Source organism: Sturnira hondurensis, unplaced genomic scaffold, assembly GCF_014824575.4.
Source record: "Sturnira hondurensis isolate 20B ecotype Veracruz unplaced genomic scaffold, ASM1482457v3 Scaffold0007406, whole genome shotgun sequence".
Taxonomy (NCBI): domain Eukaryota; kingdom Metazoa; phylum Chordata; class Mammalia; order Chiroptera; family Phyllostomidae; genus Sturnira; species Sturnira hondurensis.
The window spans coordinates 3,038,765-3,064,736 of NW_028080037.1; the positions used below are offsets into that span (position 1 = coordinate 3,038,765).

At 53.9% G+C, this 25,972-nt stretch overlaps 2 protein-coding genes across 7 annotated transcripts in view; both read left to right on the top strand.

Annotated features, from left to right (window-relative positions):
* The window catches only part of MPHOSPH9 (M-phase phosphoprotein 9), a 43,383-nt gene extending 21,415 nt beyond the window's left edge, over positions 1 to 21,968 (top strand). The window contains exons 12-24 of the mRNA XM_037051944.1: positions 786 to 873; positions 1,511 to 1,726; positions 5,776 to 5,823; positions 6,656 to 6,720; positions 8,465 to 8,566; positions 10,083 to 10,217; positions 11,105 to 11,280; positions 12,096 to 12,242; positions 13,417 to 13,537; positions 14,797 to 14,900; positions 15,578 to 15,795; positions 16,091 to 16,159; positions 19,108 to 21,968. Of these exons, the coding sequence (XP_036907839.1) occupies positions 786 to 873; positions 1,511 to 1,726; positions 5,776 to 5,823; positions 6,656 to 6,720; positions 8,465 to 8,566; positions 10,083 to 10,217; positions 11,105 to 11,280; positions 12,096 to 12,242; positions 13,417 to 13,537; positions 14,797 to 14,900; positions 15,578 to 15,795; positions 16,091 to 16,159; positions 19,108 to 19,209 (1,591 nt within the window). The 3' untranslated portion in view covers positions 19,210 to 21,968. The remainder of the gene's footprint in view (positions 1 to 785; positions 874 to 1,510; positions 1,727 to 5,775; positions 5,824 to 6,655; positions 6,721 to 8,464; positions 8,567 to 10,082; positions 10,218 to 11,104; positions 11,281 to 12,095; positions 12,243 to 13,416; positions 13,538 to 14,796; positions 14,901 to 15,577; positions 15,796 to 16,090; positions 16,160 to 19,107) is intronic.
* A 1,513-nt stretch (positions 21,969 to 23,481) lies between these two features.
* PITPNM2 (phosphatidylinositol transfer protein membrane associated 2) overlaps positions 23,482 to 25,972 on the top strand; it is a 107,770-nt gene continuing 105,279 nt past the window's right edge. For 3 of the 6 annotated variants that reach the window (XM_037051945.1, XM_037051948.1, XM_037051949.1), the window contains exon 1: positions 23,482 to 23,532. The gene's annotated coding sequence lies outside the window, so the exon portion shown is untranslated. The remainder of the gene's footprint in view (positions 23,533 to 25,972) is intronic. The other 3 variants (XM_037051950.1, XM_037051951.1, XM_037051947.1) reach the window with 3 other exon arrangements.

Sequence of the window (25,972 nt, forward strand, 5' to 3'; positions counted from 1 at the left end):
TGCAGATTGGAGAGTCCCACCGGGACTGCATGTGGGGCCACCAACAGCAGTATCGTAGGCCGGCGGGGCGGCAGATTGTGCTTCTCACGGCCGGAGTCGGGTGTAGGGTGGGGGGAGGTCTCTGGCAAAGTGGAATCAGTGTGATAATGAAAACGGAGCATACAGTCAACACACCTGCACATAACTGGTGGTATTTCTTTCAAGAAAAGTTTTATCAGTGTTTCAGCCCCTCTGCCAACCATCGTTCTACCGTCTGTGCATTTCTGTGGATTTGACTCCCCTGGGTCAATTCCATTGTGTAAATGAAATCGTGCAATATTGGAGTTTTGCGGCTGGCTCGTGTCACTTAGTTTAATGTCTTCGAGGTTCATGCATGTTGTAGCCTGTGTCAGGGTTTCCTCCCTTTTCCAGACGGAATTGTATCCCATTACACAGGTACGTAGACACACACGGGGTTTTGTTGTGCACTGCCCTCTGAAGCAGCGCTGGGGCTGCTGCTCCGCCACTGTGGATAATGCTGCTGTGAACATGGGTGTGCAAGAGCGGTCTGTTCACATCTGCTTTGCTCACTCAGTAGTTCCTAGGCGTCTTTTCATATCACGGTTTGCTCTGGATCCTCCACTGCCATCAGGTTCGTTGGAATGCATTTGACGAAACACCTCCTGCGCCTTGGCTGACATGGAGCTGGTGCTGTGTGCTGCCTGGGGGAGTCCTGAGATTTACAGGACCGTGTTCAGGGAGAGGACTTGACCTTGTGACTGTCTCATTTCCATTTGTGGTCCCAGGTGCAGTCAGTTAGATGGTGCCCTGAATGAAGCCACGAGTCGAGTGAAGACACTTGAAAGCACAAATAACTTACTGGAAAGAGAAGTGGTGAGTGAGTGTTGTTGCTGTTCTAGTGTCTTCATGCCAAATAGCTGGTTTCTGAGCTCTTCAGAGGCCGATGAGTGGTTTTCATAGGAAGTTGGGTTAGTGTTCTGTATCCTTTTCTTCAGGACGTCCCGTTGTAAAGGTTACACTTGGAGAGCTGTCAGCTTCATGGGAGCCTATGATCTGGTACCCTTGACAGTTTCTACTTTTATTGGGGTATAAGTTGCCTATCACAAAACTCACCCCTTTAATGTGTACAACGCAGTGGTGTGCAGCACGGTCACAGTCAGTCGGAGAACGTCGTTCTCACTCGCAGAGAAACCCCGCGTGCTGCTCGCCCCCGGCCCCCCGCCTGCCTGCCCTCTGTCTCTGTGGGCGGGCCTGGGCTGGACTAACCCAGAGTCCTGGGGTCCAAGTACCTCTGACAGTGGTTTCCCATCCACACCCAGTGACAGCCTCGTGGTCATCACCCGTCCTAGTCCCCATCCCAGGCTATGACAGAATATCCAACTTGTTCATTTCCAGTTCATGTTTTGCTTTATTACTTTTCTTTTGCAGTTTAATGTCCACAGTTTATTAGCTGCTACGAGACATCTGTTTCTATGGAAAACAATTCATTGCCCTCGCCTGTGTTTTGTAGAGTGATTTCAGAGAGCGCCTCAGTGCAGCCAGCAGCGCCTCCAAAATTCTGCAGGAGCGGATCGAGGAAATGCGAACGAGTAATAAGGAGAAGGACAGCACCATCAGCCGACTAAAAGCTAGGTTGCAGGACCTGGAAGAAGCCTTTGAGAACGCTTACAAACTCTCTGATGACAAAGATGCCAGGCTAAAACGAGAAAACAAAATGTTTCGAGACGTAAGTGGCCTGCAGTGGTGGCTGAGTGACATGGCGGCGGTAACTTCAGATACTGTACTTTTACAAGCTCCTGTGACTTTTCCCACATTCACTTTTGTTTTACGTAACCTTACTGTAGCTGCAAACACGCACCCTTTGGGGGGATTTGCTTGAAGCAGGAAGTCGTAGCTTTCAAAACTGGGGCGTCACTCCCTCCCACCCACGCAGTTGGGCCACTTTGAAGGCAGAGTAAAACCAACCAGCCTGAGAACAGGACTGACTGGATTTTTTCATTCTGGTTTAATTTCATCTAAAATTGCATTTGTATATCACTGAAATGGGAATAGGTTTCAGGCTGTATACTTTTTTCTAAGTTTTTCTTAATATCCTTTGTCATGGTACCTAAAAAAATCTAGAAGCAATTTGGATATTGAAAGCTTCCTCCTAATAGCTTTAGGTTTGATTCCTGTTGCTTTGGCTTTTAAAATGTACTTTCCTGTCAATAATACACGTGGATGGTTTAAACAGTCAGATGTCACGTGAGAAACAGTGTCCTCCCCTTTTCACCTCAGAATTCTCTACCCTGGGCGGGGGGCGGGTGCTGCTATCGCAGACTCCAGCCCGCAGTGTCTGCGGCGTTATGGATGAGACGAGAGGTTCACATGGACTGCCAAGTCCTGTGGAGGAAAAGAGATGGCACGGCCACTCTCTCAGGAGGACAGCGCCCCAGCCCTTGCCTTGACAAGGTCAAGGAGAGCACCTTCCCCTTGCCTTGCTTTTATTGGGTTCAGTTTGCACACCAATAAAGCTCATCGGTCATTGTCAGGCAGAAATGATTAAACAATAGATAACTCGCAAAGAACTCTGAGGGCTTGTTGTGAGTCAGGGGCAGATAGCTCAAGGGCCATAAAACTTTGGGGAACACACTCACTTCCTGCTTGGACCCTTACCATTTCAATTGAGGGTATTAGCAAAGTAGGCTTCATAGGATTTTATGCATTCTTTCTTAGGCCTGATCGCCTAGGGAACCCGCCCTTTCCAGCACAGGGTGGCACCCTCCCCTGGCATTGTTTCAGGCTTAAGGCATTGTTTCAGACTCAAGTCAGGCAGGGGAAGTAAGGCAGCCCAGAGATCAGGAGACTTCATGCAGACAGAATGAGGACTCAGGCTATGTCAAAGCCGAGGGGTGAGGATTCATCACCCCCTCCTTCTGTAGCCCCCAAGTCTTTCCCTGGGGGCCCCCTGTGATCATGCCTGTCTTAGTTCGTCCCTCCCTTGAGGAATCTTACCCGTCACTGGCTAACCGATCAAGCAGTGGGGGCAGGGTGAAGTGAGAGGAGCAGAGGAGGCGCCCCTGCCGGGGAGATGAGCTTTATCTCCTTAGTGACTTATGGTCCCAAGGTCACTCACTCAGCCTTAGCCTTGGGGGGTGACAGCTCCTGAAACCAGGCCAGGCGGTTCCCAACAGGTCACCACTCTCAGTCCCTTCATCTCTTTCACCTTTTTCTCCATGTTTCTGAAAACGGAACTTACCTGACCCTTTCCTTTTTTCCCGTCACGTCAGACATCAGAGACGCTATTGACTTCCTTCAGGGCAAGGCACAGTGTGTCTTCCTGTTTTGTCCATTTATTTATGTGGGTTATTACAGTTTCTCTTTCTTACCCCGAGTGTTCCCGATGCAAACACCTCTTCCCCTTCTCTCGATGTGGTCTGTGTGCTGAACTGAGGTCAGGGAGCCTGTTTTGTGTTCTAGCGACTCTGAAGTCGGAGTGCGTCGGCACCGCGTCGCGTCATATCTCAGCAACAGTGTGCTTTCGCTTTCGGTAGTCAATAAAACTGTGATTTCTGGTCAGTGGTGGCTGCCATTTGAAATGTGGTATATTATCTTTTCTAGTTAAGTCAGGATCCAGTATTTCTTTCTTTTTTTTTAGATTTTACTTATTTATTTTTAGAGAGAGTGGAAGGGTAGAAGGAGAGGTAGACAAACATTAATGTGTGAGAGAAGCATTTATGGGTTGCCTCTTGGCCACAACCCCAGCACGTGCCCTGACTGGGAGTCAAGCCAGTGACCCCTCTGGTTAGCAGGTGGGCGCTCAGTCCACCGAGCCATCAGCCAGGGCAAGATTTAGTATTTCTTATGTCTGTAAATACTGTTCATAGCTAAGCCACGATGTACAGTGATTACATTTTCTTTTTCTTATGACTTTTTTTTTAAAGATTGTATTTATTTATCTTTAGAGGGGAAGGGAAAGAGAGAGGGAGAGAAATATCAATGTATGGTTGCCTCTTATGCATCCCCTGCTGGGAACTGGCCTGCAACCCAGGCATGTGCCCTGACTGGGAATCAAACCGCAATACTCTGGTTCACAGGCCAGTGGTCAATCCACTGAGCTACACTAGCCAGGGCTTATGACTTTTATTTTCCTAGAAGTGCCTTGATTTTTCATTTTATTTTTTTAGATTGTATTTATTTATCTTTAGAGGGGAAAGGAAAGAGAGAGGGAGAGAAATATCAATGTATGGTCGCCTCTCATGTGTCCTCTTCCGGGACCTGGCCTGCAACCCAGGCGTGTGCCCTGACTGGGAATCGAACTGGGGTTGTTTGGTTCATAGGCCTGTGCTCAGTCCACTGAGCTACCCCACCCACGGCTTTCCTTGGTTTTTAAAATCTGCTTAGTTTTCCGTGTGCCCAGCATTCGTTCCTCCTGCCCTGCTGCCCCTCCACCCCGGCCCTTGCGTCAGGCTGAGCCGCTGCCTGGGAGGCCTGATGGCGGTGCTCCTGGGGTTGCCTTCGCCCTGGGAGCTCTCTTCGCTTCTTTCCGTCACCGTGCATCCCCTGAGAGGCAGGAGGCCTGGAGACAAATTTGGAGACCTCCACGTCTGAAAACTTTAGTTTCTAGTCACATGTTACTTTAAAAAAATACTTAAGTGTTTCGAATAGTTTTAGACTTACAGAAAACTTGCGAGTGGTGAGGCTCTGGGGGCAGTGAGGGGCGGGGTGGTGCGCTGGTTCTGTTTTGGAGACTTTTCCTCAGGCGTCTTCTCTCTACCCCTTTGCCTCCCTTCTCTGTTGCCCTTGGGTTTCCAGAGCTGCATCGTCTTCCCATTCACGTCACCTGTGTCCTGGTGCCGGCAGGGCAGTCCACGGCGGGATGGGGCGGGGAAGGTCCTGGGCTCTGACCACTCTGCTGAGGACTTCCAGCCAGTTCTCTGTGCTCTGCCCTGTGCTTCTGCCCTGCCCGCCATGGGCTTGGCGCTCAGGCCTGAGCCTCTCAGGGTCACGAGGTCGCCGTCCTTGCCGTCAGCGCCCCCGACTCAGCCTCCTTTGCCTTGCTGTGTCTTCACTGACGTCTTACACCTGTTGCTGTTACTGCTTCTGTTTTCTCTGTAGTGGTTTCGTAAAGGGAAAAACCTGTGATGACTCTGTCTTCTCTAACCAGAAGTCTTGCATAGCTATTTTAAAATAAAGCACCTTATTTTATTACACGTTTGGCTGGAACCTCTACTCTGTGGCGCTAACTTAGTGAGAAAGAGTATGTGACAGCTCAAAACGGAACAATGCAAATACGTTTAATCTTTTAAAATATTACTGAAAGGGTACGGACTGAAATTACTTTTTTTTCGTTGAAGTAATGTAAACTTGCGGGAAACTTGCCAGACCCCCGCTCCTTCCTCGGAGGAGCAGGCGGCAGTGTTTTGCTGCACAGCTTCCCCCCTCGGGCCGCGGAGGGCGGCTGGCAGGCCTCAGGCCCTTTACCCCTGGTGTTTGGAATGCATGTTCTAAGAACAAGGGCCTCTTCATTCATAGCCACAGAGCAGCTAAAACAATACAGAAATCAGAGAGTAGTGCGGTCCGTGCCCAGCTGCCCTTTATGATACTTTTCCCAGCCTGGGATCATGCCTTACCTTCGCTTTCCTTCTTCAGTTGCCTTGAATTTGAAATAGTGCGGTAACCTTTCTGTCATGATGTTGGCGTTTTTAAAGAGTACAGGCAGTTATTTTATAGTGTATCCTTCCGTTGATGTTATAATGATTAATTTTGTGGTTCAATTCTTTGTTTTTCCTGTAGCTGTTAGGAGAGTATGAGTCCCTTGGAAAAGAACACGCCAGAGTGAAGGTAATCATGCTTCATCATTCATGTTCCAACCTTGCGGTGGGGGCAGACACCAGGCTGGAAACCCGGGCCCTGACCCCTTCCTCCCCCTTCCAGCCCCTCCCCCATCCCCATGTAGCTCTCGGAACTGGCCCCTCACTCACCCTCTCCGTGATAGGCTTATTTTTGAACATCAGCCGTTGTGAGTGATGGGTTTGTTAATTCAGCAAATATTCACTGAATGGCTATTGCATTTGAGATGAATCGAGATGAAAGTTTTGGAAAGAATAAGATACCATGCAGATGCAAATAATTAATACTATTTAAATATAAAGTTTTGTTTTTCAAAGCACTGACTTTTTGTGGGGTCGAGCTTGCAGATTATGTTTGAATTCCTGATGAAAGCTCTGTTTGGAAACTGCATTTGTTTTCCGGGAGACCCCACAACAGCGTAGTCGGGGCTGGAGTGTTTCAGCCGTGTCATGTGCGGTGCCAAGGTCACTGAAGGGCAGTGACAGGCCCACCCAGCCCGGCCGCCTGGGTCCTTGAAACCCGTAGTTGCCGGGATTGCTTTCACCGTGTGCTGAGGCTTTGTCAAGTCTGTGGGTGACGTATGTCCGTGTTAGCGTTCCAGCCCTGGGCCGTTTCTCGTGGAACAGAGCACACGCGGCCGCCCGTGTGTGGGAGCCGGGCCCGGCTCTCTTTCCCTTGAACCCGGTCTGCGGCCCTTGGTGGGCGCCGTGCTTGCTGAGTGCCTTTCTGGGGCAGCCTTCGATCAGTTTTGCGTTTGGCACTTTTAAATGCAGGGGCACCTCTGAATGGTCTTGCAGTTTGCTGACTCTTTCTTCTTCCGCAGGATACGTTAAACGTGACGGAGAATAAGCTGCTCGACGCGCAGACTCAGATCTCTGATCTGAAAAGGTGAGTGAGTTGTCACCTCACCGACAGGCAGATGCCTCTCCGACTGTTGCTTCAGCGTGTAAACGAGCGTCTGGGTCGGAAGTGACGGGGAAAGTGTTTCTTAGGGGCTTTAGAGCACCTTGAGATTAGATTTTATCCCAATCTTATCACCACAGAAATACGTTTAGTTTCAGTGGAAGATTTGTCAATGATCAGAATATCGGGCCTGACGTGAGCATTTCCCCAAATATTTTGGATTTTCTCAGCAGAGGTAAATTGTTGAAAAGAATTTCTAAGAAGGCCCTGGCTGGCGTAGCTCAGTGGATTGAGCACGGGCCTGCGAACCAGACGATCGCGGTTTGATTCCCAGTCAGGGCACATGCCTGGGTTGCAGGCCGGTTCCTTGCAGGCTAACTACCAGCAGGGGATGCACAAAAGGCAACCATACATTCATGTTTCTCTCCCTCTCTCCTTCCCCTCTAAAGATAAATAAACAAATAAAATCTTAAAAAAAAATTTTTTTCTAAGAAGCAGTCAAGTTCACAGAATTATTTTTTAAATATTTTATTTATTCATTTTTATTGGAGAAGGGAGGGAAAAAGAGGGAGAGAAACATCATTGTCTTGTTGCCTCTCACGTACCCCCAGCGGGGGACTCGGCCTGCAACCCAGGCATGTGCTCTGACTGGGAATTGAACTGGTCACCCTTTGATTTGCAGGCCAATGCTCAATCCACTGAGCCACTCTGGGGGCTGTGGAATTATTTTAATGCTGCCAAAAGAACAGCATTCACACCAATTTTGTGGTCATCCGTTTTCTTAAGGACCTGACTTGAGGACTATGTCTGTGATCTGATTTGCTTAGGTAGGAATAGAGTTATCAACGGTCCCTGCGGCAAATGATTCAATATTTCTAATTGGCTTGGAAGCCAGTTAGAGATATGTTTCTGTCTTTGGAGATAGTAGTGTCCCTTATTTGGAGATTTTATTGCGCCCTCGAGGACGTCCTATGGGGCGGGGCGGGGCAGGGCAGCTCTGCAGCTCCCGTCTGCGCATTGGGACCCTGCGTGAGCGGCCTCCTCAGGCCGCTGGAGCTGTTCTCTCAGACCCCCTTGCAGTGGGGTGGGTGAGGGGCTGAGTTTAACAGTCGGGCTGGAGACCCGTGCAGAGTCTGAGAGCACAGGAGGAAGGCGAGGCGTGCTTACAACAGGCAACTGGCCGCAGTACTTACTTCCCGTGGGCGACTCAGAAACGGGCCTTGAACCCTGAACGTGGTGTGACTGCCAAGAGGGGTCGGGCGAGGCCCCTGACGGCGCAGCTGGAGCGTTAGGAGCGCCGTTTCAGTGGCGCTGTTACTGGGGGTCCTGCTTCCTCTGCTGGGAAAGTGTCGCCTACACCCAGGGGCCGGCACAGGTAACGCCCCCTTTTCTCACAAAATGGAGGACTTGAATTTACTTTATATTTAATCTATACGTTGTGTGCTTTGCTCTGTAGTCACATTCATAGCTTTTTTGCTTGCTGCGTGAAGTCTGTTTACTTCGCCCCTCTTTCGGCAGCGGCGGGGGGTGGGGCGCCCCTCTGCTCCCTGTCCCTGCCTTTGGCAGCTCCGCGGGGTTAACGGGGCTTTTACTGGGAACAGGGCCATGGGCTTGCAGCTCCTTTGTCTCCCCCTTTCTAGAAGGGTCTGTTGAGTAAGTAATTTGTAGTTGCACTGCATTTCAGATTTGTTGAAATGTACTAACATTTATCTTACTGCTTCTGAATTAGAACGATTTCAAAGCTCGAAGCCCAGGTGAAGCAAGTCGAGCATGAAAACATGCTCCACGTCCGCCGTCACCCCAGGGCCCCCGCCAGGCCCCCGCGTGCCAAGTGAGTGCTCTGTTCGACCTCTGCGCCTAGAGCGAGGCGCACCCTCTCTTGAACTCAGCAGCTCTCCTGCCGCAGTCAGAAGTCAGTCCGGGCTGATGTCGTGGTAGAATTTAGACGTGTAAAAACATGTGATTGTCGGATGCCGTGAAAGCTCTTAAGCAGAGGCATTTGCCCAAAGGAGGAGTTGGTGGAATCCGTTCAGAGATCCCGGCGGCTTCACTCTCCGACTCTGCCCAGCTGTGTGACGAGGCAGATCGCTTCCCTTGTTCAGTTTTATTGTGTGTGAACACGAGGACACTGGGCTGAAAAGTGTAACAGGTCTTTTAGCCCAGAACATCAATTGTCTCTCACACACCCCCACCAGGGGACCCCTGGGAATTGAACCGGGGACCTCTTAGTTTGCAGGCTGGTGCTCAATCCACTGAGCCACAGTGGGCAGGGCAACGTAGTGAGTTAAAGAAAAAAAACATGTCAGTCGCTGAACTCGAGCGTTGAAGGGACAAACGGGAGGGCCTTGGGGTGGGCGGGGCCCGGCCACAGAGAGGGGAGCTGCTGCCGTGCGGGAGGGAGGAGACGGGGAGGGCAGAGGGCGGCTCCACCCAGAGCCGCTGGCCCTGCTCAGGCCCAAGGCAGGAAAGAGCTCACCACACCACACGGGAGAACGGTGTGGAGGCTGGCGTGGCCTGCCTGTTCCCAGCCAGTGCTGTCACCCTAGACAGAAGTGCAGGCCCACCAGGCGTGGCTGTCTCTGAGCCATGGTCAAGGCTTTGGCGTTTACTCTGAGTCTGTTGGAAGCTTTTGGAAGCTTTCTGGAGTAAAATTGTGCCATCTGATTTCTCAGTTTAACGCACCTGCCGTGAGTACAAGCAGGGAGACCGGGCAGGTGGTGGCCGAGCCGTGGTGGGGGTGGGGAGTGGTGGCTGCTGGTGGCCATGAAACTGGACAGAAGACACGCTTTTGCAGTGGGTTGGGTGACAGGGTCAGAAGGATTTCGGGGAGGTCCTTCGTTTCTACCTGGAGTGGACGAGGGCGCCGTGGGCCCACTTGGGGAGAGATGGGAAGAGCCTATGGGGGCGGTAAGGTTCAGAATCTCCGTCCTGGGCACTTCAGTTTGCGGGTCCACGCGGACTCCTAGTGGAAACCAGTGGTGGTTAGGGAGCTGCACTGGGGACTCAGGGCAGGGTCTCAGGCTGCAGCCCCAGCTTCCGGCGCGTCTCTCTAGAAGGTGTTTACAGCTCTCTGGTGGGTGGGACCGAAAGGTTGCTGGGCGGGGTGTGGGCCCTGGATGGAGGCCGAGGATTGGAACTGGCCACAGGGGGCGAAGCTGCGGCGCTAGTGCAGTGAGACCCTCTCCCCATGGGGCAGAGTCCATGCATGTCGAGTGTGGCGGCTGCACGTGCGTTTTTAGTGTCTGTGTGAGTGGGCAAGTCCCCTCCCAGAATGGGAGGTTTCCCGTCTGTGCCCCTTCAAAGGGCAGCACAGGCCTCATAATGCCCGCAAACCCCCGTCTTCACAGCACACTGGCCACATCAGACGTCAGCAGGCGGAAGTGGCTGATTCCAGGGGCAGAGTATTCCATCTTCACAGGCCAGCCCCTGGACATCCAGGACAGGACAGCTGCCAGCCAGTGGGAGGACGCCTGTGCTCTGGGGTAAGGTCACTGTTGAATGAAGGTCCCGCTGCCAGGCGGCTGCCTTTCCTGGAGACCCCTGCTGCCCTGGGCCTTCAGGGCCTTCAGGAGGACACAGGAGCCACCTCCTTGTGTCCTTAATGTCTTCAGTTTAAGGGCCCAGTTTTCATTTTTGGGCAGTGCACCTCTGTAGGCTGTGCAGAGCTGCCCTGCGGGTGCTCCTGGCACACACTGTGCCCCCGCCCCGGGCTGACGTCTGTCCTTGTGCTCAGATAGCCCCGCCCCCCCGTGAGCAGCCCCACCTATTTGCACCAGGTGTCATAGCGATGGACCATTTCTTAGGCGCTGGGGAGGGAGAGGGATGGAAAGCCTGGGCTGGTGCACACAGGCTCCATTCTGTTTGCGCTGCGAAGCGCGTGTCCTCCCTGGTGGAGTGCAGCCAGCACTCTCCTGTTCCCCTCTGACGGTCCGAGCACACGCATGTCTGAGCTCGGGCTGCTGGGACAGATCACTGCAGACCGGGCGCTCCAACCTCTGACGTCTGTGCTACAGTGCTGGGCGCAGGGGGTCTGGGATCCGTGCGGCCCGGCTGGGTTCTTGGTGAGGGGCTCCGCCTGGCTGTGTCCTCGCTCAGCCCTTCCTTGTTGCAGAGAGAGAGAGAGAGAGAGAGACAGAGAGAGAGGGAGGGAGGCAGAGGCAGAGAGGCAGAGGCGCGAGGGGGCAGGGAGAGAGCTGGTCTCTTCCTGTTCACTGGGGTGCTGACTTCTTCCTGCGGCCCTGCCCTCTTGACACCCTCTAATCGGCTCCCAAGGACCTCACCTCGAAACACGCTGCGCTGAGGACTGGGGCGCTGCGGCTGGGGCACAGGTGTTCACTCTGCAGCACCGCTGTCTCTACTGTCGTCGTAGGTGTCGCTCGCCTCCGGAAAAGGGTCCTTCACCTGGAAGTTCATCGGCAAACTTATTTTTAAAAAAGCAAAAGGAGACTTCAGACACACCGATCATGAGAGCTTTGAAAGAACTCAGTGAAGAAAAAATATTTAAAAATTGGGGCACACAGACAGAGAGAGAGGACACTTCCAACAGTAAGTGTTTCGTTCCTTACATGGCACAGACATGGGGATCATAGATGTGTAGGCATGCTCCCTTCGCCCTGACGACACTACCTTCTTTCAGGGGGCCTCCCCAAGTAATGAAGTGAGAAGGTTTGTTTATTTTATTGCTGCTCCAGCCCATTTCATAGGTGCTTAAGTCCCCTCCCCTAGTGAAGCATTTATGACGATCATAGCAAAACATGCACCTTTTATAAAAGCAGATGATGTGTTAATTCTGGTTTATTAAAGATTTCTGTGGCATTCTTAAGGCCGTTTGGAAAATTGCTACATCTGTTTGTTTTACATCAAAAAGCTGTGACAGACACCCGGCTTCCATAAGGTGGGAGGGGACACCCCCGCCATCCCCTCTCCAGTCCCCTGAGCATCGGTGGCCAGACAGGAGCACCTCTGACCCGCCGCTGCTTCCCGGGCGGAGCCTCCCTCGCTCCTTGCGCTTTCTCTCTGCCCACGTGGTCTGGCCTGTGAATCCCCTCAGGAGCCTCTTTGCTGTGACATCCAAAGCCCCATCTCCTAGTAAATAAATTAGTGACCTGCTCTCTAAAAATTAACTCTTTCAAAGTCAGCCCGAATGCCAGTGTAAACAGGGAACCAGAACGGATGCGTTGTAAACCCCCACCCCCTTCTTCCTCGGCATTTTTCATCTGCGCCGGATGCTCCTCCGGCGGCCAGTCACCACGACCGGCGCGTGACGGGTTGCTTGTTGTGTGACCCTCTGTTCGTAGAGGCGGGTGACCGCTGCGGGGTCTGTCTGGTTTGACGCTTCTCTTTTTACACTCGTCGCACAGAATCAGCGAATCCTCAGCAGCCCGAAGCATCTGTTGGTGCCAGTCGGTCCCCAGAGAAGTGTGCCCAGCAGAGGCCAAAGCGAGCTGCTTCCACTTCTCAGAGGTCGTCGTCGCTGCCGCCTTCAACTCGAAAGTCAAGTGCTCCAAGTGAGTCGGAGGTTGTGTCTCCTGGCAGGCGCTAGGGGCCCATCCAGCCCCAGGCNCATCTGCGCCGGATGCTCCTGCCGCGGCCAGTCACCGCGACTGGCGCATGACGGGTTGCTTGTTGTGTGACCCTCTGTTCGTAGGGGCGGGTGACCGCTGCGGGGTCTGTCTGGTTTGACGCTTCTCTTTTTACACTCGTCGCACAGAATCAGCGAATCCTCAGCAGCCCGAAGCATCTGTTGGTGCCAGTCGGTCCCCAGAGAAGTGTGCCCAGCAGAGGCCAAAGCGAGCTGCTTCCGCTTCTCAGAGGTCGTCGTCACTGCCGCCTTCAACTCGAAAGTCAAGTGCTCCAAGTGAGTCGGAGGTTGTGTCTCCTGGCAGGCGCTAGGGGCCCATCCAGCCCCAGGCACGTGCACGCACAGGGCACTTCCCGTCCCCTTGGGCACCCTCCCGTGTACCCTGGAGCGTGCTCTGGGTGCAGGGTCCCTCCGTGCGACCTTATTCAAGAATGCAAGACAGATGTCGTCTGACTGACCAGATGCCTGTGACTGAAAACTCGGCCAGTTTTTTGAGTGAGGCTGTGTGTGTCCAGCACGTCTTTGCACTGACCCCACCGCAGTTTCTGACCCAGTGCACGGCTGCCTGTCTGCTTTTCCGGGAGACGGGGGAGGGGCCAGTGCGGAGACACATGCCAGCCGCAAACAGCTGCCCAAGGAAATGGCCTGCAGAGACACGCGTCTTCTCAGGTGTTCCCCTGACGCCCCTCAGCAGTAGTTGCCTTCTCTTTAGTCGACAGCAGGTGTGGTTTTAGAGTTTAAACACTGGATTTTTATGTCCTCGGTTTTCAGTTTCCTAGCAGCTGAGGGACGCCCGTATGACTGTCCCAGGGAAGGTCACAGGGCTCTGGCGTCTCTATCTTATTTCCGGTTGACTTCTAAAATCCTGAAAAACCAGTTTGGCGTCCAAGCGCTGGAGTTAACTGCCGGCAGTGGTGCCCTCCTGATGCAAGGGTTATGAATTATTTTTATTTTTTATTCTCTTGTCTTTTAAAAAGTTTGACAGTGAAATTGCGTCTCTTTGAAAGTTAGGGCAAAGGAACTGGAATAGGAAGGGCCTGCTGTGCCTGCACCCAGGTGGGGCACGCAGAAGGGAAAGACTCTCTGTGTCTCCCCCGCAGCCAAACGAGAGATCATGCTGGCACCAGTGACTGTGGCTTACAGTCCCAAGCGGTCCCCTAAAGAAAACCTGTCCCCGGGGTTTAGCCATCTCCTCAGCAAAGCGGAGAGCAGTCCGATTCGGTAAGTTCTCTAAAATTGTAGGATGAAAGATGTGTGTTACTGATTTTTTTAAAAAGTCAACTTATGACTCTAACTATCATTCATTTTCCAGTTAATGGGAACTCTCTGGGCTGAAATCATGTCAATGAATGTCATACTAAAAATTAAAAATACTATAATGCGTGAAAACAGTTTGTAACTGTAAACCGGCTACCACTGAATCTAAATACCACCTTAGANCCCCCCCCCCCCCGCCAGCTTTTGGATGTAGAACGGCCACCTTTATTTTTCCGAAGAGGTTTCTGGTATGGGGACATTTTCGAGCCATTCTTATAAGACCGTGACGGGCTGGCCTGGTGTGGCCTGCGCTGCACATCAGGTGTGCCGAGGCTCCTGAGAGCCCGCTCCTCCCTGGCGCGGGGTCCGCAGCGTGTGCCCCAGCGGGTGGGGGGACGACCGCTGACTCCGGCGGCCCAGCCGCCCGGGTCTGAAGCAATGCCTCCAGCTCAGTGGGTCTCAGTTTCCTCTTCCGCAGAACGGACAGGACAATAGCGCCTGCCCTGCGGATTTCTTACGGCGGCTGTGAAGTTCAAACAAGATACCGTGCGGGTGAATGCCGAGCGTCTCCGGTGCGGAGCTGTACTGTTATGTTAGGAAACACACCCCAGCCCTGGCTGGTGTGGCTCAGTGGGTTGGGTGCTGGACTGTGAACCGAAAGGTCGCAGGTTTGATTCTCGGTCAAGGCACACGCCTGGGTTGCGGGCCAGGTCCCTGGTTGGGGGTGCGTGGCAGGCGACCGATCAGTGTTTATCACATCAGTGTTTCTCTCCCTTTCTTTTTCTCTCCCTTCCTCTATCTCAAAAAATAAATTTAAAATAAAAGAAAACAGCCCTGGCTGGTGTGGCTCAGTGGATTGAGCACAGGCCTGCAAAACAGGTTTGCAGTTCAGTGCCCAGTCAGGGCACACGCCTGGGCTGCAGGCCAGTTCCCAGCAGGAGACCCATGAGAGGCAACTGTGCATTGATATTTCTTTCCCTCTCTCCTTCCCTACCCCTCTAAAGAGAAATAAATAAATAAAAATCCTTAAAAGAAAACATACACTAAATTTTAGTTTTTAGAAAATTATGTGATCGGCTTTCTTTTTTAAAAAAAGAAAGGTCACACGGGTAACCTCACACAGGTCCATGTGTGAGTTGCCCAGATGCCAGCTCATCTTTCTAGTGGCGATAGGAAAGATCAGTGGTCGGTTTTTCTCACGAGTAACTTGCTTCATTCAATAGATTTGATGTACTTTTGGATGATTTAGATTCTGTTCCTGCGTCCGCACCACCGCGCAGCGCCCCAAGAAGACAGCTCCAGTTTCTCCCTCTAGCTGATGTGGAAGGTAGCGTGTCCTCAGCAGCGACGGGTTTGGGTTTTAGCCATTCATTTTGTGGGTTTCCGGGCTCCTCTCAAGGTTCTAAGTGTTGTAATATCCTGTACTTGAGTGTTGTGGTACCCAGGGGCCTTTAGAAATAAGCATCCCTGGTGCTCACGCCGTGTCCTTGTCGTGACCCTCTGTGAGAGGTCGGGACCTGGGGGTGGCGACAGGGGACATTTGTGTTTTGTGAGCAGGCCACGCTGCTCACTTTTTCTCTTTGTGTTCTCTGATTTTCACACTCAGGCTTTAGGCAATTTTTTCTTTTTACTTTAAGTTTGAAATAAAGTTGCTGTAAGATGCTGTAAGTGAAATCATGTGGGTAGGCCCGGAAATGTTGACTCTTCAGTGTGAATGTGCTGCTGAGTTTTCAAACTTTATTTTGCCCTAAGTTTATTGCAAGCTCACTGGTTTACAGAAAGTCTATAAAGGCTCAATCAGAGAAGGTCACCGCATAGGGCAAAGCATCCAGAATTCTGTGGGGGAAGGGCGCGAGTGAGCACCCCCGATTTCGTGCCTCTCCCCGCTGCGTGGCCGGCCCTGCGGCAGCTGTGCCCAGAAGGTCAAGTCAGCTTGTTTAGTGTGTACGTGAGCCGTCAGGAAACCTGATGAGGAATAAGAGAAACTTCTTTTTGCTCTGACAGAAAAGGAACATTCAGAAAAAGCCGCCGACATCCTGGCTAACCGTAACTGTTCCCCGGAGCCGGACGCTGCGCAGGCCGCCGAGGGGAGGGCAGCCTGCGGGAAGGGCGAGCCCGGCAGCTGCGCGGCGCACGCCCCCGACTTCGAGTACACCGCAAAAATCAGGACCCTGGCCGAAACGGAGCGGTTTTTTGATGAACTTACAAAAGAAAAAGACCAGGTAAAAACAAAACAAAAAACAATTAAACATTTTTTCTGAACTTCACACCTGTGCCTCAGGAATAGGCAGAAGGGAGTTCGTGAGTGAGTCACACCCACCCCAGGAGGCGGCTGTGAGTCTCACACCGAAGCTGCTGTGAGCCCCAGCTGTCCTTGCCGATCGTGCCAGAGGGGACTCGTGCAGAGACAGAGGGGAAAATGGGGGGCTGAAGCCTTCGCTTCTGTTCTGTGTCGTACGCCTCCCAGCCAGCGGGAGGGTCCTTCCCTCTTCATTGGAACTTTTTTTGTGTTGACAGATCGAGGCGGCCCTGAGTCGCATGCCTTCCGCTGGAGGACGAGTCACTTTGCAGACGAGGTTAAACCAGGTGAAGTGTCTCAGCTTGAACCTCCCTCCCCCGGAGGCCTAGTTGGTGCCCCGTTGCCTTGTTGCCCCAAGACGGTTTTTTGAAGCTGCGCTGAAGCAGCCAGTCAGAGCCGTGCATCCCTATCGGAAGTGTTAGCTGATCATAGCGTGTTCTATGCGTGCATGCTAGCTTCCGGGAATAAAAACTGATTATACCTTGAATTGTAAGAAAAGGTGTTTGTGCCATTATGTTTTTGAGAAACAAACTTGGGAGCAAATGGCTTAGCTGTAAAGAGGGGACAATGTGACTCTGGACTGAGCAGGAGAGGGCACAGAAGTGGCCTGTGGATGTTTCCTTTAGCTGCTGTTCTTTTTGTAACATTTTAAACATAACAGCGACTGTATGTCTCTTATGTAACTGCATGTCCTGGCTTCTCAGTGCCTTAGCTCCAGAGGAGTTCGTTTCCAGAACGATCGGTGATATCAGAAGGAGGGAAAGACGTGAAATGGGAAAGGTCTTTTTCTAGGGCCTGGAGGCCTCACTCCTCCTTTTCCTGTGAGACATTTTATTGCTTCGCTTTTCTGAAAGTTTTTATTGGGTAATTTGTAGGACTCTACACACGAAAACCTTGAAAGAGTTTACTGGGAAAGCAGAAGGAAGAAATTGTTGATACTCTGATTCTAAATCTGTCTGAAACGCTTGTTTAATATATTTTTATAGGACGATCATAAACTCTTAAAATAAGACTTGAAGGGCGCTCGTTTTTGTTCACGTGCGTTCGCTCCACCTCTTTCGAAAACTCCCGGAGGGAGACAGGCGGCTGGCAGTGAAAAGGGGCCGAGGATGCTTACCCGTGATTCCTAAGTGAGACAGTGTAGCCGGGCAAAAAAGGTGAAAAACACGCAGCCTCAGCAGTGGGTGCAAGAACTACGCACATTTACACAAAAGCGTCAACAGTGGCAGGCGAGCCTTAACAGCAGCACCTGGACGGGGGAGGCACACTCCACGCCCTGCAGGTGGACGCCGCACGCGGCGAGGCTCTGGAGCGCAGCCTGACGGCCCGGCTCGACTTGAGGGTTTCACAGACACCTGCACGGAGATGTACTTAGGAGTGCTCACTCCAGCCTCGTTTGTGACACAGAAAATCAGAAGCCCGCTGAATTCCTACACGAGTTCCGTGGTTAAAAATGGCACCTTTGATGGAGTGTTGCACTTAATTTAAAACAGTGCTGTAGAAAGATATTTCTTTTTTTTCTTAAGATTTTATTTATGTATTTTAAGAGAGAGAGGGGCAGGGAGGGAGAAAGAGGGAGGGAAGCATCAGCGGGTTGCCTCTCACACGCCTCCAACCAGGGACCCGTGGCCTCCACGCGCCGCGCAGACCTGTGCCCGACCAGTGGTCAGGGAGCGAGCCCGTGAGCTTTCTGTCCATGGGACAGTGCCTGACCCACTGAGCCTCACCAGCCAGGCCAAGTATTTCATAGCCAGAGTTCAGTTGAAAACTGTTGTGAAGTAGAGAGTTAGATTCTGTTCTGATTTTTCTTCTTAAAAATGGTAAGCGCATCTGCAGGGAGAGGAAAGGAGAGCAGCAGCTACCTCTTTCTGATCATCTCTCTGCTAAATTCTCTAAGGGACACGTAGCCCTTTTAGATTTAAATTATTAGAGAAAAACGTAAGTTTTATTTCAGGAGACCATTGGAGTTAATACTGAATAAAGTATCTAAAATGATAAACACATGAGGGGACCTAAAAAGCCCTGGAATTTGTTTATAAAAATGGTGAATTTATGCCCTGGCTGGTGTGGCTCAGTGGATTGAGCGCGGGCCTGTGAACCACACGATCGCAGTTCGATTCCCAGTCAGGGCACATGCCTGGGTTGCAGGCCAGTTCCCAGCAGGGGACTCACGAGACGCAACCGTACACTGATACTTCTCTCCTTCTCTCCTTCCCTTCCCCTCTAAAAGATAAATAAATAAAATCTTTAAAAAGAAAAGGTGAATTTATTCCTGCGTGTGTCAGTTTCAGCCACCATCAGAGTCCCTCCGTCTCATGCAGTGCACCTGTCTGGGCATTTTCCCACCGCTCACAACACTGTTCACACCCATCCCAGCAGTGTCGATGCCTTTCACTGCTGCCGCCCTTGGGGTTCATCGCTTCCACGTGGGCAGAACGTCTCCATCTGCTGGCTCTTCATCCAGGAGTCTTGCTGGGGCGAGATGGGGTGAAGAGGGAGGGTGGGCCATGGGGGTCATGCTGTTTCTAGTCGAAGTTGCGGAACACTCAAGGTGTGCTTATAAATCAGCCGCCATGAGATGGAAAACCGTGCCAAAAGAATCTTTAAAAAAATTTGCTGCAGCCGAACTCAGCCTCTCAGCGATGCCGCAGTGATGTGGCCGGGCTCCTGGAGCACCCAGCGGGGGAAGCCTGGGCTGCAGGGGCCCGCCCTCCGGAAGACCTCCAGAACAACTCCGGGGTTTGGGGGTCGCCCCTTGTATGTATTCCAGGGACTGTGTATGTAAAAACCACAGTCGTTACGTTGACTCATTGTGAAGCCTCTTCCCGGGAAAAGCCCCCTCCAGAGGAGGTCTTCCTTTTTGACTGGGACGTTTTTGTCAGAAGAAAGCCCTGTGGTGTGTGTGCGCACTGGGCCGGGCTCCGGTCAGACGTGCCTGCTGCTTCGGTGACGGCCAGAGCTCCTGCTGTGGGCGTGTCGCCGGCAGAATTCCCTCGTTCTTGATGTGCCGAGGATTTTTCAAGTGCCCGAGTGCTCCGGAATGAACTTGAAGAGTTGACTCACATTGTGCAGTTGCAAAGAAATAATATGCAGGTGGTTTGTGTAAAATACACAGTATTCGATTTTTGTGTTTATGTTGTTCTTTTGCTAACAGAAAGCCAGCTTGGTGGTGGTTCTGGCACTGGTGACCTTGACATAGAATCCTAATGCAGTTGTTCCCGTTATTTCTGCCTAGGAGGCCCTGGAAGACCGTCTGGAGAGGGTTAACCGCGAACTGGGCTCCGTCCGCATGACGCTGAAGAAGTTCCGCGTCCTGCGCACCTCTGCAAACCCCTGAGACGCGGCACCGGTGGATTCTGTTTTGTTTGCACTAACACACAATTATGCACTAGGATAAGGCAGACTCTGTTGCACTGTTTGTAGGCCTTCAAACCGTAGTTTCACAATCATGCTCTTGTTTACGCTGCTGTTTTATACTGCAAACGGCCACACATTTTCAAGATATTTTTGTTATGCTCAGGAATCTCTTGAATATTTTACTATTTAAAAAGTGTTATTTTTAAATAGTATGTGTCTCCAGTTTATATCAAGAATGAGGAAATGTGATCAGGGAGGCAGCTTGTTTGTAAACAAATAGTGTTACCCTTTTACAATGAACTCTGCACACCAGTTTTGTACATTTGTTCCACATTGTGAATATGACTTTTTAAAAAATAAATGCTTCAGAACAGCTTCTGTAATGGTAGACTAGTACCTGCTGAATGAGAAAAAAAATCCCAGCATTCCCTGGGTCTAGTTTGGAGGTTTTTAAAAGTGGTAATGCAGTTCCCGTGTGAACCGTGTGTCGTAAAGTGAACGTTGGACAACGGTGATGGTGGTGTTGCAAATAAGAGGACACTGGGAAGCTTTGAAAACTGCATGGGTAACTAACCCACTTCGTTTCCCCTAAACTTTATTGTTTGTAAGGAGGAAAAATGAGAGATGTAATTTTCTTACTTCATTACACTCAGTACTTTTCAGGGACAGTGAAACGGGAGGCCACAGCCATCTGCCCGCCGCTCCAGGCCCTGCGTGGCCGCGTAGCCGCCAGTGGGAGGCTAGAGCTTCGATGACATGGCCACCCCCCTGGGAGGCTGTGAGAGGAGCCCGTTCCCCTCAGTGCGAGTCCTCCCGCAGACGTCTGACCCCTTTCCATGCCCTGTCCCTGCCAAAAAGGGAAACTCCCCTAGTGGGTGCCACGAGGACACTGGGTGAGGACGCAGGTGTGTGTGGAAGGGACCTCGGTGCAACAATCAGCAGCCCCGCACCCCGCTGCGGGGTGGGGGTTCCTCGGAGCAGAGACGCCAGGTTGTCTGCATGCCCACTCCTGCCACCAGGTCGAGACGGCAGCTCCTCGGACCTGCTCGTCTGCAGGGTCCAGCGCCTTCCCCGTGGGCGCTTTTCCGGTCCCCCAGTTGGAGGGACCTCCTGCGCAGCCCTTCTGGAGCCCTGGTCGGGGATCCCTGTCCCTGGTGACCCTCTGCACGACAGCCGCAGGCAACCCAGGAGTTGTTAGGCTGCTTCCTTGTTCCTGCCTGTTTGTGTGAACCCTGCTGCACTCGAGAAGAAGGAGAAGGCTGTTTCAGAAAGATCGCTCTAACGTCGAGGAGCTATCTTCTTAGTCTGTTCAGCTTATTATTCCAGGAACGGGGTTAAGCTCCATCGAAGCATCTTCACTGCCTCTCTTAGAAAACACATGCTTGGATTTCTGATGTGTGTAATAGACTGAAAGTATCCATCACTTTTTTCTTCGTGAAGAGGGAAACCAAGGAAAATCCGCCATCTTTCCCCTCGGTGATGTTGAACTTGCCAAACACTTGACTTCAAAGCCATTCTGCCCGAAGCAAGCAAGGCTGTGATCTGAAAAAGCAGCTCCTGTCCCGGGGAGACAACCTACTTTTGTCCCAGGCCGGGACTGAGCCAAGGTTTAAAACACCCTGAGTGCCTTTCTAAATGTGCGTGGTTAACTCTCCTCCCTCCTGCTCGTCCCCTTGTCCCTTTCAAGGCCGCCGCAGTGGGAAAACGTGTCCTGCAGGAGCCCGAGTCACAGCTTAAAACAAAGGCTCCCGGCCGAGTAGGGCTGGGCAGCAGGGAGCAGGGCAGCCTGGCAGGCCGGCCGCCTGGCCCACACCAGCCTTCCTCCGCAGTGGCAGCGGAAAGCTTTCGCTCAGGAAGGCTTCTGTGAATGCCCGGTGCTTAACTTCTCAGTACACAGCACATCTCAGCCTCGTCTGAGTTAAATTGGCTTTGGAAGAAACTCTACTTTTTAAAACAGAAAAGTAGGTTGTTTCTTAAGCAGTGGACTTTAAAAGTACTCCGGATCGGTAAGCAACTCCATTAGGTGGTCCGAGATGCTCTCTCCACGCCTTCGCCAAAAAAGTGAGCTTCCTTCGAGTTTACATAAGCTGCCTTTCCATGTCAGTTGTTTGGGTTTTTTTTAATGACTAATAAAAATTTGATAACTTGTTGAGTGTAAGGTCAGAGAAGGCACTTTGATCTTTGGTGATTTCAGGCCTATTGGATGGAAGTACAGGGCGTCCTGAAAAATGACGCCGATGTGGAGAAGGTCGTCATCCTCTGAGCATTCTGTGACTCCACATCGTGCGGTGACGTCTGTGAGGGGGGGCCGCGCCAGGGAAGTGCCCCTACCGGGCATGGGGTGGACGCAGTTATGATTTGTTTGTACAGTTTGGTAAGCGGCCAGAACGTGTTCCCCTTTGTAACTTAGAAAAGCCGGGCGCCTTGCTGACTGCCGCTGGGATTCTGAACTCTGCACTAATACATAGGTGGTAGGATTGGACGTTTTCTTTATTTCCAAAAGCAGTGTCCCTGAACTGTAACATGCAACGCGTGCTGCAAGCCCAAGAAGCTTTAAGAAGCCGGCCCGCGCCCAGAGCGCCACAGGGGTTGGCGGTAAAGCACACCTTCCCCGGTGAGCAGCGGCGCAGGGCTGCGAGATTCGTAGGGTCCCACAGAACCGGGGACGTTGCACAGGCGTCAGGCCGTGACTTCCTGCCCTTCCGGGACTGGCGTGGCAGTTTGGTAACATGTTAGGACCCGTGTCACTAAGCTTTTCCCTTTGGGCGTGTGTGTTTACCTTATTTTCACGGACCCTTCTCAAATATGAGGAACCAAGCCATAAGTCTGCACCTGCCGGCCATGACCCACCACGGACTCCAGAAGCCTTCTGCCGGCCTCGCGATCCCACTGGGGAGGACGTGCGTCGCACAGTGCTGGGGGGTCGGGGGAGGCCGCACCGGAGCTCCCTGCGGTCACTGAATCTCATCAGTCCTCCGGGCAGTGGAGCTGTGAGCCCCACAAGGGCAGGGCCAGCTCTTCATTCTTGCAAATGGGCACTCAATAAATTAACAACAAAAACCAACTGTCTCGTGATACCAGTGTATTGATGCACACCAGCTAACCTCGGCTTCTGGTTTTCACTGGGTCAAGTTCTCCAGGTTAAGGAGGGAGCCCTCCCTGGGCCCAGGGCTACAAAGATGTTCTTTGGGGAGGGCTCTGGGTCAGGGGCGCAGGCCAGGGGGCCTCTCTGGAGAGCTGTGTGCGCGCTCTGGGACATGCCCAGTGGGTCTTAGGGCCCCTCTTGGCTCCTGTCGGCCAGGGGGCGCGGAACTGAGGGTTCAGTACATGGCGGGGCCCCTTCCCCTGCCTCTGATCACCATCGCACCGAGTCTGTGGCCCAGCTGTGGCCGGGGCCTCTCCCTGGACCAGGCAGCTCCAGTTCCGTCGCCAGGCAGATGAAGAGCCGTAGGTGGGTCCGTCCGCCGGGCTCCACCCCGAGCCCCTCCTGGCCTGCTGGCCTGCCCTTACCCCTGTCGTCCCCGCCACGTGCGGTGGTACTTAGTGACAGGTAAAGTGCTACTGGGTTTAGGTGTGTCCAGGTTAAATAATGCCACTGCTTCAGCGCTTGGCCACCAAGTGCGTTCTGGCTCAGCCTCCATACTCTGCCTTCTTTCACCTGGTCGCCTAGCTTTCCAGTTGGAGAATCCGACCGGGATGGAGCCGAAAACGACGCCGTTTCTGATCCTCGCCCGGGTCCTTCCTGAGCACGGGCGCTGAGCTCGGCGCTCACCCTCCGGCCTCCGGGACCCGCGCTGCTCTTGGGCCCGGCGCTCGCCGGCGCCGCGTCTCTGCGAGCCCGGTCTGGGGCTGCTTGCCACGCCAGCGCGCCCCGTGCCGCGTGCAGTCGCGAGCAGTTAGTTCCCCTGGATGTGTCGTCGTGCTCCCGCGGAACTCCATTTTTTTTTAAAGCTACGTGAGAGTGACACTCCCGAGGGCACTTGGCGAGTCCCCGACAGACTCGAAGGAGAAAGAGGTCTGGGTCCTGCGCCCCGAGGCGTCCCCGCGCGGCGGCGAGACCCGGCCCCGGGGAGCGGGCGGCCGGGGAGCGGGGACGCGGGCAGCGCCCGGCTCGGTCAGCGCGGGAGCCCACGCGGCCCGGTCCTTCCGGCGGAGGCCGCCCTCGCCCGGCCCCGCCGCCAGCGCTCCCCGCGCGGCCTGACGGATGNGGCGGCCGGGCGGGGGCCGCGGGGCCGGCGCCTCCCCGGCGGCGTGAGCGGCCCAGCGCGGCCGGAGAGGACTGAGCGGCGGCCGCGCGGAGCGGGTGAGTGTCTCCGCGGCCCGGCCGGAAGGCGGCGCGTCCCCAGGCGGGCGAGGAGCCCCGAGGGCCGGGCTCCGCGGGGAGAGGCCCGGGCCCGGCCGACCCACGCGGGGAGGGTGTGGCGGGCGCGCGGGGACCCCCGGGCTCCGGACATCGCCCCGAGCCTGGCTCCGGGTGTCGCCGGGCCTCCGGATTCGGGCCCCCGAGGCTCGCGGCCGTATTTCCGTCGGTTGTAACTGGAGTGTAGAGGGCTCCCCTCCCCCAGTGACAAGGGTCGCCGCGGCCAAGGGGCAGGTGTGTGCCGTGCGGGGCCTGCCCCGGAGGCGGGGGCGGCAAAGCCTCTGTGCGGCGTCCGCCGCTGGCCACCTCCAGCCGGCCCTCTGTCCAGCGCGGCCGGGTGGGTGTCGGGGGTCCAACATGGGTGTGGCCCTCAGAGTGGGGCCTGGACGTGGGGCCTCAGAGTGGGGCCTGGACTTAGGAACGGTGCCCAGTGTTTCCCTTGGCCAGAGGAAAATGTGGCCCATCTCCACCCAGAGAGCCCCTTTCCTGTCGTGACCCGCGGTGCCCGTGCCCGAGAGGCGCAGCTTCCTCCGCCCCCGCCCTCGCCCCGCGCCCCTCCTCTCAGGGTCGGGCTCAGGGGCGACTTGCGGGGAGGAGAACTTCAGTGTCTCCCTCCGCGTAAGGTGCGCTGATCCCTCCAAGAAACCCCAAATGGCTGTTCTGCGTAAACACAGTGGCTTGCTGCAGAAATGTCATTTCCAGGCAACTTCTCCAGCTCTGTCCCCTTCTAACGGGCTGCACAGAAATTCTGGGTTCCTCACCCTGCGCCCCTGTCGCTTCCTCTGAACTCGCAGGCCTTCCCCCTCTTCCCACCCCTGGAGTCTTCAGAAACCTCATTTGGGTGTCTTTCTTGGCCGCTACCAGCTCTTTCCACCCCATTGGGGAGTCCCTGGAGCTGGTAAGACGGCCCCCGTTTTGGGGGAAGGTGGTAAACGCCCCCTTCTCATGGGAATCTCCCCACAGCTCGAGCCCCCAGTTCCACTGGTCTGAGTCCTGACTCCCTCCCCACCACAGATGAGTCCTTATTTTATAGTGACTTTGGTGCCCTCTGGACTGTGAGCTCTGGAGGACCAGTGTTTCATTGGTCCCTGGTCCCCTGCCCTGGGTCAGCGCCCTGTGCCCAGTGGGTCTGGGTGCAGTAGAAGCCCCTCCCCGCTTGCCCCCCACCCCGGGGACCCTGGCGCATCTGGCTGCTGGGCTGTTTGTCGCTGTTAGTTCACCCTGTTAAGAGACTGTGTGCGGTGCCTGGAAGCTTCCCAGCTGAGGAAGCTTCCCTTTGCAGAGGGAGGCACAGTGAGTTGGGCAGGGCTCTCGTTCCGGTGGGGAGTGACTCGCCAAAGGACAGGGACAGCACATGCTCTGCTGCTGCGGTGGCGGCAGGCACAGGCTCCACTGCCCTGGGTGGTGCGTGCGGAGGGGGCCTCCCCGTGCTGGCTTGTCTGCACCCGGTCTGCCGGGGAGGCCTGGGGAGAGGCAGGCCGAGGGAGTCCAGCTTCCAGGCCTGGCTGTTCCCCAACGTATGTCTCTACAAGCCCGAGTCAGTTGCTCCACCCATCTCTGGGCTCTGCTGCTCCCTCCCCCTCTGGGCCCCACCTCCTCTCGCTTATCAGCTCTTCACTGGCCCTCCCAGGCAGGGTCCATCCCTCCACCTTCGTGCCCCCCATCCACTTTCCACGCGGAATGGCAGGTATCTGTGTACAGGGCCCCCCCTCCCCAGACTGCGTTCCTGGGGCCGGTGCTGAATCTCGTTTCTCTGTGTCCCTGTGCCTGGCCCACGGGGGGTGCCCAGAAAAGTGTTCTTGGGTGCATGGGGGGAGCCACCCCGAGCTGGCTGCTAGTGCACTGCCCCTTGGGGGGACCCGGCCTTCCTTCCTCCCGGCCTCCAGGCCTGTTTCAACTGCACGCAGATGGTCTTCAACCATCCCGTCCAGTCGGGCCCTTTTAACTTGGAAACCAAGAAGAGCCAGTCATGGAGAATATGCAGTTATTTGTAAAGATACAGAAGAGAAGACTTCTGGTGCTTCAAGATTATGCTGCTTCTTGGGTTTTCTTTTTTCTTTTTATTGATTCTAGAGAGAGGGCAAGAGAGGGAGAAAGAGAAACACTGATGTGAGAGAAAACCCGTCAGTTGCCTCCCTTACCTGCCCCAACTGGGGACCAAATCCTCAACCCAGGCCAGTGCCCTGACTGGGAATCGAACCGGTGACCTTTCGGTTTGCTGGACGACGCCCAACCCACCAAGCCACCGGTCTGGGCTTGAGATCATGCTTTGCTACTTTGGGGAAAGACGCTGGGGCGGTGTGTCCTGGTAGACAAGGACGGCCGCCTCACTCCTGCTTCCTCAGCCGTGGCAGAAGAGAGAGGTCGCCAGTGCCAATGAGCA